Genomic DNA, 11,732 nt, shown 5'->3' with positions numbered 1-11,732 from the left:
GGCCACAACAACCCCATGCAGCGCTACAGGCTTGGGGAAGAATGGCTGGAAAGGTGCCCAGAGGAAAAGGACCTGGGGGTGCTGGTTGACAGCCAGCTGAATATGAGCTGGCAGTGTGCCCAGGTGGCCAAGAAGGCCAACAGCATCCTGGCTTGTATCAGAAATAGTGTGGCCAGTAGGACTAGGAAGGTGATCGTGTCCCTGTACTCGGCACTGGTGAGGCCGAATCTCAAATACTGCATTCAGTTTTGGGCCCCTCAGTACAAGAAAGACGTTGAGGTGCTGGAATGAGTCGAAAGAAGGGCAATGAAGCTGGTGAAGGGTCTAGAGAACAAGTCCTATGAGGAACAGCTGAAGGAACTGGGATTGTTTAGCCTAGACAAAAAGAAGGCTGAGGGGAGACCTTATCACTGTCTACAACTACCTGAAAGGAGGTTGTAGCGAGTTGGGCCGCAGTCTTTTCTCCCAGGTAACAAGTGATAGGACGAGAGGAAACATTCTCTAGTTACACCAGGGGAGGTTTAGATTGGATATTAGGAAAAATGTCTTCACTGAAAGGGTTATCAAGCATTGGAACAGGCTGGCCCGGGGAGGGGGTGAGGGGCCATCCCCGGAAGTGGTTGAGTGACCATCCCTGGAGGTATTTAAAAGACCTGTAAATGTGGTGCTTAAGGACATGGTTTAGTGGTGGACTTGGCAGTGTTAGGTTTATGGTTGGACTTGATGATCTTAAAGGTCTTTTCCAACCTAAATGCTTATATGATTCTAAGTAGGCAGCTGACAGCAAGAGTTCTGGAAAAACAAATATGTTTTTGGAAAAGACAATCTAGCCATACATACATGACTATGTCTTCAACAGATTGGTGGATGTAAAGTCTGAGAGAGATGTTGGCAGTCACTCACATAGGTAGGCATTAGTCTTATATTAGCTGAACTGGTTAGATAATTCTGAACACTTTTTGCCATGTAGCCCCTGCTTGGAAGTTGGTTGAAGTCAGAGCAGCATTTAGTTTAGCACCAGGAAAGGAGAGAAGCAAACCAGGTACAATTAATAACTAGTCTAACAGTGAGTGGAAGTGTTTTCCCCAGCACTGACAGAACATGTATGAAGGGAAAAGGTCTGTGTCCTCAGGAATCTCAAACCATGTCTAAATATCATAGGAGTCACAGGGTCAATACCATAACCTTTATCATTGCTTTGTACAGAAAGCATTGCTGTAGTTAGAGAAAATATCAGAGGTGGGATTTGGAAATTAAGATAGTTGAGGAAACATGGAGTAAAAATGCATTTTTTAGCAGCAAGTTTACAGTGATTGTCTTTTTATTGTATGGTCACTGCAACCTTTCTAGATGGCTCGTTTCCTTCCCACATGCAACAGTTCAGCTCATTCTTAAATGTAATATTAAATGTAATATTAAAATTGCATTAGGAATTTTTCAGTGTTTCATATGTTAAACCCAAACAAATTGCCAGGTATCTGAACTCTGCTAGGCTTGAGCGTGACCTTTGGGATTTAGGGACAGTAGCTGGAAAATATATTGAATTCTGCAGCCTAGATCGTGGTTATTGGATTTTTTTTCCCCTTAGCACAAATTGAGATCCACACAATGTTGCTTCCAGTTGAAAGACATGTAAGATCAGGAATATATCTGTATAGTTCCCGAGATGGAGATATACCAAGGAGGAGAGGGAATCTCTCAGAGAAGCCAGGGAGGTGTCATAACTTCTCCCAGCCTCAAACTCTTCATTATCAAAGCTTCTCATTACTCATTGGTTCTGCAGCACTCTGTTCTCTGCTGGCTCTGAAAAGCAAGGAATGGAGCTGTGAATGTAAAACGGAGTCTAAGCAGAAACTTCAGGCCTGTGCTGGGATACATAAAGAAAAGTAGATTGACATTTTGCGTTAAAGTTGGTTGCTTTCCTGTGGTCATATATTGTGAGTCAAAGGTACACGTGTTTTAAAATGTAAATTAAATAGCTCTAAAGCAGGAGTAACAGCAGGGAAAAGGCAAAATTAGGCTTTAAATTTCTATTATAATAGCACTCAGAATTGTCACCAAACCATGATCATCATAGCAGAATTTAAAAAGATAGTGCCTCTGCTCAACGATGGACTGACTTGATGTCCGTCTGTCCTAGATATAAAGCTATTCGCAATTACTATGCTCTGTAGCTCCTAGCAGTCCAAACATTGCAAAGTGGACTGACAGTGCTAACAGGATGCACACTATGGGAATGATAACCTTTGACATTATTTTCTTTTAACGAACTCAACTCAGACCTTTAGCAAAGCTCTGCAAAGGATTGTGGGGCAGGAACGAAGGGGAGGGATAGAAGTCTTCCCCTATGGACTCATAACCTAAGAGTCTGCCACTTACTGTGAAATGTAGATTTCCGTTTTGCAGTATTAAGAAATAAGAACCAGGATCAACGAACTTAAAAAGTGAATGATAAACTGATACAATTCTCCAAAGCAGAATGCATTAATTATAGACAATGAAGACTGCATTTTAAAAGAAAAGTCCTTAAAAGTTATATGCAATTGCATGATCTTTTTATATACTAATTATCGAAGCAGTACACTTGTGAGAATGTTCTAGGCAAATACCTAGCCGTACTTGTATACATCCATGGCAATGGTGAACATCTTGTGCATGGGGTATTCTGTCTTTTTTAAAGATCAACAAGCACCTGCCTTTGAGAACACCAAAGCTCTTCATTGCTGTTGCATTTCTATAGTGCATTTTAGTAATTACAAAACTGGCAGTTGTTTTATTATCAGATTGTGTCCACTTTAGTGGAACTAGGATTCAGGCCAGTTAGGAAGCAGATCTCACCATCTGCCACGCACTATTTTAAGCACTTAAGAGCATGCTGGCAGGATGTAGAACATCTAGTAATAATAGGGCAAGATAAGGGCCTCCATAGGACACCTCAGATCGGTTAGATGCCTGAAGTTGTTTATAACTGTATCACTTTTTCCCTCCAGAAAAATCAGCTATTCCAGGGTCGCTTTTAAGTCAGGGGTGCAGAAATTCATCCACAAGGTCTATTACCAGCATTAGTGGTCCAGCTATCTGCATAGATTTGGCTTATTTTTTAACTTCCTTTTGCTTCAGGTTACTGATCGTAATCTACTACATAGCTCTACAGGGGTAGTGTGAAGTCTGTTTAGGTAATCAATAATTTCTCTGCTTTGAGGTGAGGTTGGTGTAGTTTTACTTCTAAAAATCACCATCATTATTATTAAATAATTTGCAAAACACTTTGTTATGGCTTTCTGCATATTTGTATATTGTTCCTCTGACAAAATCTGCTGCAGCCCTATGCTCACTCAGGAATTAGTTTGAGTGTAAATATCCCTCTGGAGCACCGACACTTCTGAACAGATACAGCCACTGTGTGAGGCAGAACAAAAAGGATGTTCTGCACCATGCGTCTGATACACCTGACAGCACAGAAATGCTATCTTTGTGTCTCCTGCTAACGATCTGTCAGCATTTCCACTTACAGTGCCTTTGACTCATCTGTCATCATCTGTTGTGAGATGAAGCCTAGCATAGAGGCTCTCACCAAAAGGTGTTTTTATTGTTTGATAGGGTGAAACGACATTTGACTGCTTTTGAGTTATCAGGGAATCCAAAATGTACCTCTGAGGGTAAATTTGCTCCTAACAGAGAAAATTAGTACATTTCCTTAAAAGGTGTTCCATGGTGCAGTCACAAAATGGTGCTTTTTGTTTAAAGAAAATTTACAAGCTGCCATGTTTTTCAATGTATCTTTGTGCTTTTTGGAAAAAAAAAATCCAACATAAAAAGACTATCACTAGTTTAAAAATTATAGCTTCTATTACTGTAGATGCTCCTTAGCCAACTTTATTTCGGCAAACTTTTTTTCTCCCTTCTAAATGCACATAATCCTCAGATTTATTCCATTCACATAAGCTGGCTCATTTCAAGTGGTATAAATTAATGTCTTCAGTAAAGGTTTTATGATTCACAGCCAAATGCTGCTGCAGAGAAGCAGCAGCTTGACTGTCTTAGCAATCACCAGCCAGCAGTAGTCAGGTTTTCTGGTTCTATCACAACCCTGCTCCTTCAGAGGCAGAGAAGTAAACCAGTCTTCCTGGTCACTCTGCTGAGGTGTTCAGCAAAGCTCACTGGTATTTTCTCTGACTCTGGGGAAAATGTTCCCGTATGCGGGGCATAGTAGATACCATGTGCTCGGAGGACGGCATTAACCTAGTTTACTCATACCTAAACAAGCTCTGAGAAGTAAATTGGGAACTGATTAAGGTCTTGCTGTGGGCAGGGGAGAACTTGGCCGTGCTGGGTACACATGTTCACTGCTGACCGTGGACCGTGAGGTAGCTGAATCCCAAGGCTAATGACCTCTGGCCGGAGGCTGCTCACACTTGAGAGAGGGGGAAGTATTTGAGTGGTACTTGCTGTTGCTACTAGTAGAGTCTGACTCTGATGCCCCAAAAGTGTATTTCACTCTTAGTCCTTTTTGTCAACCAATGTCTATGCTTAATAACCGTATGTGTTTTAAATTCCTGAAGTAGATAAATACTGCCAGGATGTGAATGCAAATGTGATGTTGGATATGATTCCTTAATGTTTGAAGATGGGGCTATTTTTTAAGTGGCTGCAAAGTCTCATAGCAGGTGATGCAGTGTCAGAGTTGCATACAGAAACTATTCACAAAGATACACTGGCTACTGGAGGTTTAGCTTCTACTAGCTGTCCCACTAGTGTTCCTGGGCAATCTATATTTTATTTTATCCATGAATAGGAGCTTTTTGGCAGACAGAAAAAATGTAAAATCCAAAGGGCTGATCTTTTTTGTCAAATCTATTATCAGGTAAATCCACAGTTAGTATATTACTGAAGAAATTATTTGTATTAATACAAAAATCAGAAATTGACATAAACACAATTGGAAGCTCAATAAAAGCAATTTTTTAAGTATTCTGTTAGCACCTTTCTGACCACGAAAATAGTCAGAGGGCTGGAACAACTCTCCTGTGAAGAAAAAACTCTCTCCTGAGAGAGTTGGGGTTGTTCAGCCTAGAGAAGAGAAGGCTCGGGGAGACCTTATTGTGACCTTTGAATGTATAAAGGGGGCTTATAAGAAAGATGGAGAGAGACTTTTTACCAAGGCCTGTATTGACAAGACAAGGGGCAATAGTTTTAAATGGAAAGAGGGTAGATTTAGATTGGACATAACAAACAGATTTTTTATCACGAGGGTGGTGAGACACTGGAACAGGTTTTCCAGAGAAGTTGTGGATGCCCCATGCCGTGGTTTAACCTGTCAGGCAGCCAAATACCATGCAGCCACTCACTCACTCACTCCTCCAGTGGGGCAGGGAGAGAATCGGAAGGGTGAGAGTGAGAAAAATTCATGGGTTGAGATAAAGACAGTTTAATAAAACAGAAAAGAGAAAATAATAATGATAATGATAAAATATACAAAATGAGTAATGCACAATGCAATTGCTCACCACCCGCGCTGACCAATAACCAAGTAGCGATCACTACTTCCTCGAACATGCCTACCGTTCATATACTGAGCATGACATCACATAGTATGGAATACCCCATTGGCCAGCTGGGCTAGCTGTCCTGGCTGTGCTCCCTCCCAGTCTAGCTTGGTAGCAGAGGATAATTGTCCTTGACAAGGTACTTAGCAACAACTGAAAACATCAGTGTGTTATCAACATTCTTCTCATACTAAATCCAAAACACAGCAGTAGGAAGAAATTTAACTCTATCCCAGACGAAACCAGGACACCCCATCATTGGAAGTGTTCAAGATCAGGTTGGACAGGGCTTTCAGCAACCCTCCATGGCAGGGAGGTCAGACTAGATGATTTTTAAAGGTCCCTTCCAGCCCAAACCATTCTGAGCTTCTATGATTCTATGATACAGAGGCCCTTCAGTTTCTCATTGTGAATCTTTGTAGCTGCCACTTTTAAGACAAATCTATTGGGCAACCTTCTGTCCTTCAAATCCTTCTCTGATGTGATGGTAAGAGTAGGAACTGAATCTTCTACCATCCCTGCTGAGTCTTTAAAGATACCTGGATTTAAGGGAATTCTGCGGGGAGGGGGGACTGGATTTGCTGTTTACTTTCTCTTTAAGTAGAAAAATTGAGGGGTTGGTTCTGTGTAAAATATAAAAATACAAATAATGTGCTTAATCTAAAAAGCATGAGGAAGTTGGTTTTACAAGCAAGAATAAAAAAGAATGTTCTTGCACGGTTGTGTTACTGGTTTGTAAAGCAGTTATGTGTTTCAGAAATCACATCCAGTTATCACAGATTACTGGTCATAGGTTAATACGAAACGGGAATATGGCTGAAACAAGATGAATTCTCATTCAAGATCAATGTTCTCTTAGTCAGCACATGACAAAACAAAATTAAAATAGTTTAAGCTGTGTGTCATCATAGCCTTTCTCCTTTTTTGTCCCTTAATTTTCTTTAGACAATTGTGTTTCCTGGTTGAAGCATTTTGATATACTAAGCAAACAACAGAAACTTAAAGTAATATAGAATTAGAGCTTTATATTGGCAAATAAAATGTCAAATGTAAAAGAAATACTGGTCTAAGTTGGTTTGAAGTATTTATAGGATGAGAGTAACTCGAGAGTCTCACATCATCTAGTCTTGCTAAGCAACATTTAAGAAAACACAGTATAAGGGGCATTTTAGAGTCCTATTTTGTCAAGATCAAGATCCTAAAGTAGCATAAATGAACAAGTCATAATAATTTACATATCAAACAGGTGAATCTAATTTAGGAAAGCTGCATATTCCTCATTTGACAAACTGAAGTTACTACCATTTCTCTCCTTCTGATCTAGTATTTGATATGTGTATACAAAATATTTCTATTTCCAATGCTGCTTTCACAGTATAGAAAATTAAAGGCCAAAAATATAGTAGGGAGAAAATACTCTGCAATGTTTTTTGTCAGATGAGCAATATAGCAAGGGAGACTTAGCATCTAAGCTACTGATGAGGCGTCTTGATGACAGGCAATGAAACTGCAGCCTAGCAAATCAAGTTTAGCTGCACTGAGGCACTGGAAATGCTATGTTTTCAGTGCCTGGGCCCAGTTTTCCTGGAGTCTGCATGATTCTGTGTTATGATTTATCAACACCAGCCATTCATATTTCTCTTAGTCAAGCCAAGTGGGATATACATGCTGCCTTTAGATTTGGGAGTAGCTTTACATACTCTTTGTATATAAATGAGAAAGTTATTGAATTTTCAATAACAGTTTCAGACAAAAACAAAGGGATTATGAAAAAGCTGGGGAAGTCTATCCAGCAGCTGAGCAGGCCTTGATTTCATGGTGCACTAATAGAGGAATTGCTCCAGGGATAAATAAACGGACTTTAGCCCTGAGAAATGTTATTTTCTTTAATGATAAGAAGAGTAAAGAGATCAGCTAAAACTCAATATTTACTTTGTGTTGCAGGAGGCAAGTTTTTCTCTGAAACTTGTCCTGCATCTGTAAAGCTCTGTGTATGCCTGTGATTTTGCAGAAATAGGAATGGATCAGTTTTCATTGCTGCATGAGTAGAGAGAGGATTCAAGGACAGTTCCACCCATGGACACCGTGATCAGAAGGAGATCATAATTTTCAGCCCTTCAGCTCAACAAGAGCAACAGTCTGCTTCTTAGTCACTAGCTTACATTGCACCAACCTCACATTCCTATTCTGTCTGAGAAAGGCAAATATCTTCTTACAAAACAGCCCTGTACCCTCTCTGATATGCTCAGTGATTCCTAGCAACAACTGAGCCCAGTAGCAATTCACAGCAGTGATAATGTAAAGCCCATAAGTGGGTATGTGCAAGGTCCTGGGGCATTTTGCACTTGCAGTCAGCTTATCTCACTCTGCAATCATCAGTACCTTTCAAATATTGCTTTTCTATCTGGGATAGCAGAAGTGAGCTCAGTACCATTCACATACAAATCAGTGGCAGTTCCAGATGTTTCCCAGAAGACATTTATGGCCCCGTGTGGACCACTGAGGTAATTTTTAACCTCTGGGAGAGGCACCCTGGCATAGAGTTCACAGCAGTACTAACATATACACAGATGAAGGGGCACAATTTGAAGGCAGTAGGAAACAAAATCTGCTTTCTTCTCTAAGACATAGGGGATCAACTACTTTTGTTAACTCTGTGGTTCTTTCCTAAATTGCTGTTATTCAGTCTTTGAAAATTATGGGCCTCTGCTGGTACCTGCAGCTGCTAACCACCCCACTGGATCAAGGGCTTTGAAGTGCAAACGTCGCAGACAGCCGAATGTCAGCTGCCTGGAAGCTTCCTACATGACTGTCAGGAAGTTTTTAATTCAACGGGAAGGCCTTTCAAGGAAAAAATGTACTTCTGTTTCAGCTGTGGAAAAAAAAGCCAGCGGGTGCAGAACTTCTCACTCCCACCTCTGCTCTCATGCAAGGGAGTTTAAGCACTGAATCATGGACAATTAACACAACCATATAACCTAGAGTAATAATGTTTTCTCCTGGATGAAAAATGAACACAGTTCTATCTTCCAAGTTATTTTTAGGGTAGGAAAGATAGAAAGTTCACTCTCTACATTTTACTTGTATTTTTGATGTGCATATTAGGGCAAAAAATTTCTAGGGTGAGGTGGCTTAAAAGCCACTATAAGTTTTCATCAGAAGGTCACTGCCTGGTGGTGGCAATGTTAGGTGCTCTTCTGCCCTTATTTCTGGGTGAGAAAAGGTGAGTTGAGGAGAAATTTGGCTTTTCTTTGAGCTCAGTAGTTGGGTTGAACACACAGCATCTTACAGCTGGACATCCTGAACACTAACCCAATGCAGGTTGCTACCTGTCAGGAATTAAAAATGCATTTTCCATGGGTTAGCTCAAAAGATTTTTCCATTCATGAAAATTTAACCTCTCATTGTTTAAATGTAGTACTATACAGAGTAACTGTGTACAGTTACAGACCATGTGAGTTAATACTCTTGTTCCTCCCGCTGTTCTTTAGAGCAGAGAGAATGATTATTAATTATAATTTTAAATTTTAAATATCAGAGCAATGCATGCAATGTAAGAACAGACAAATGACTTCACAGATAAATATGCTCTCATCTGCAAATGCAGTTTTTGCAAGATAACATCTATGACCAAGGAGATTTCCATCACAGGAACCGTCTTCACAGTACAAAGTCTTTCCACCTAAGCTTTCCTTGCCCTTTTTCTGGCTGCTTCCACCCACGTGTAAAAATAGGACGTCTCATTTGTTTGTGGAATACATTGAAGAGAATTCAGAAGTATGAAGGAGGGCTGAATTTAATTATTTTCATATATTTCAGTCATTGTGTTTCGTTTCTGAAAACTGTACCTGCCTCATTTGGCAGAAAATCTGTGTTTAGTTCTCTCCAAATGAACATTTCCATGCTATGTGCACTTCAGCTTGGGGATGAAGGGGAAAGCGTTGGGAAGAAAACCAGTTCATTACACAGTCATTAAGCCTTGCAGTGTTTTCCACTGAGGAACCCTCTTCAGTTGGCAGTTTCAGACAGTATTAGATACTGCCATATTTGGAAGATGGGATCCTTAAGCACTGATTATTTTTATGCTCTGAACTGTTATTTGTTTGACAAGGTTGGGGTTTTTTTGGATGGAGTCCTTTAATTCTGGTTTGGCAATGAATGGAGGCTGCTTTCACAAACCCTCTGCAAAGTGCAGTTGGAAAGACTTACACCATGCCTTGCTGCATTACTGATTAAAACAGCACTTACATTTTTGTGAGGATTTTCTGGTAGCACTGTCTGTGGTAGCAAGTAAAACTGATTTATTAATATTTGTGATCTAAACTCCTCCCTCTGGAAGCTTTTTTCTTTCACCATCTCCTGTCAGAACTTTAGCAAGAGCACCGATTTCTCACAATAAAACAACATGGCTAGCAGCTCTTTCTAATTCATCAAAATCCATTTGCAAGGTTCTGTTTTGATTGGAACAGCAACCAAAAACACACAGCTGATTCAGTAAGTGAAACTTTTAGCCTTTGTGAAGTGCTGGAACTCCTGAAATAGTTACATCAAGTCAAGTACTCTTAAAATTACAAAAAAGTGAAAGATACAGAATTGGCACAAGTCTGTTGGAAATACTTCACCTTGTCTAGGTGTTGGGCATTTGAAAGTTCGATTTTCTGTATCCTAAGATGACGCTTTAAAGCATTCTGCTTCTTTGAGTAGAAGGCATTCAAGCATTAAAGTTAAATTACTAGGCATTGAGTTTCTTACAAGGAAACCATTGTTGACTCTTCATGGCATGAAAGGCAGATAGAGGTGAGGATGTAACATCCAGGAATGAGCATTAACAGAGTGCTAACCTCCAGGCATGGATGCTTAGTACCACTGTGCGTGCAATGCATGCAGTAGGTAGTATCAGAGGTCGACAGCAATGTTAACAGCTCTCTCCAGCAGTAAGTTCATCTGCAGATCTGTCCTTCATCTGCAGATCTACAAAGGAGGTAGAGGAAGGAGCCTTTCTGACACAGACTCTGCATGAGAACCAGATTATCTTTATGGCCCTGGACTTCAAATACCGTTTCTTTTCACCCTCATCATGCACACAGCTTTAGGGAGATGTTGGATCTAGCTAGTTGGCTGGCTAGTGGCAACCATACTGTGTACAGGAATAGGAAAGCATCCACATGCTACTTACACTCAGGGAAGTTGAGAGTATACAGCAGTTACAAAAGACAGTCTGTTCCGTCTTAAATTTATTGTCTCAGTTACCTTCAATATTTATGTATATGCATGTGTTTGGTATTTGAGTAACAGAAATAACCCTCTGGTTCTTTACACCTTTTAACGTTATGTCATATAAGAGGACTGGGCTGAATTAAGGCATATGGACAAAGGGCAATTAGAGGCAATTGTACTCCCTGGTGTTCTGCAGTTCTGGTCCACATTCCTCATAGTAAGGCAGTGTTATCCGTGATGGTCATTTGCCGCTTCTGTAGTAAAGCAGTGAACAGATTCAGTGAACAAATTAGATATAGTCGTCGTTTCTGGCAAGGAGATTTTTGAGCTTTGTGCGAAAACAAGGAAGAAATAGAAAAGAAGCAGTTCCTGTTAGGATATGACTCTCTGGAATTAGTCTGTGATGAAAAACAAGATTTTATGCTATAATTGCAGCCATTCTGTTTGTACCTTGCAGTGAGCCACCTCTATGGATTTGGACTGATGGATGCTGAAGCAATGGTGATAGAAGCAGAAAAGTGGACAACGGTCCCTCCACAGCACGTGTGTGTGGAGAACACAGATCGGCAAATCAAGTAATACCTGCTGCCAAAACTCTTGCTGGCATAACCTTATGAAAAGAAATTGGGTATAATTTACCCCTCCCTTGCATTGTGTATAATGTGTCACTTTGAAAGCTATACTGGGGATCTCAGTCACTTTCACAGATGTCAGGTCATTTGCCTGTAAAAGTTGTTCCCTGTAGTGCTTGGAAAAAGGCCCTAGTTTAAAGAATGCCCCAGAAGTTGAAGGTGTAAAACAAGTGAGGCTGGATAATGATTGATTCTGGTATACACAATGCACCAAAAAAGAATAATGTTTGGTTGAGGGCACTGCAGTCACCTTTGTAAGATGAGTACAGATCTAACAAGCAAATACTCTTTTCGTTAAAATGATATTATCTCTCTCAAACAGTCTCAGGAGACTCTC

The 11,732-nt window shown here is 40.3% G+C and overlaps 1 protein-coding gene across 1 annotated transcript in view; it reads left to right on the top strand.

Moving 5' to 3' along the window:
• The window catches only part of LOC104078453 (proprotein convertase subtilisin/kexin type 5-like), a gene marked incomplete at its 5' end in the record, with an annotated part of 61,366 nt that overhangs the window by 20,311 nt on the left and 29,323 nt on the right, over positions 1-11,732 (top strand). The window contains 1 exon segment of the mRNA XM_009580099.1: positions 11,221-11,338. Coding sequence (XP_009578394.1) covers positions 11,221-11,338 — 118 coding nt within the window.

This window comes from Fulmarus glacialis, unplaced genomic scaffold (genome assembly GCF_000690835.1).
Source record: "Fulmarus glacialis isolate BGI_N327 unplaced genomic scaffold, ASM69083v1 scaffold3496, whole genome shotgun sequence".
NCBI lineage: Eukaryota > Metazoa > Chordata > Aves > Procellariiformes > Procellariidae > Fulmarus > Fulmarus glacialis.
This window is presented reverse-complemented; position numbering and strand designations above follow the sequence as displayed.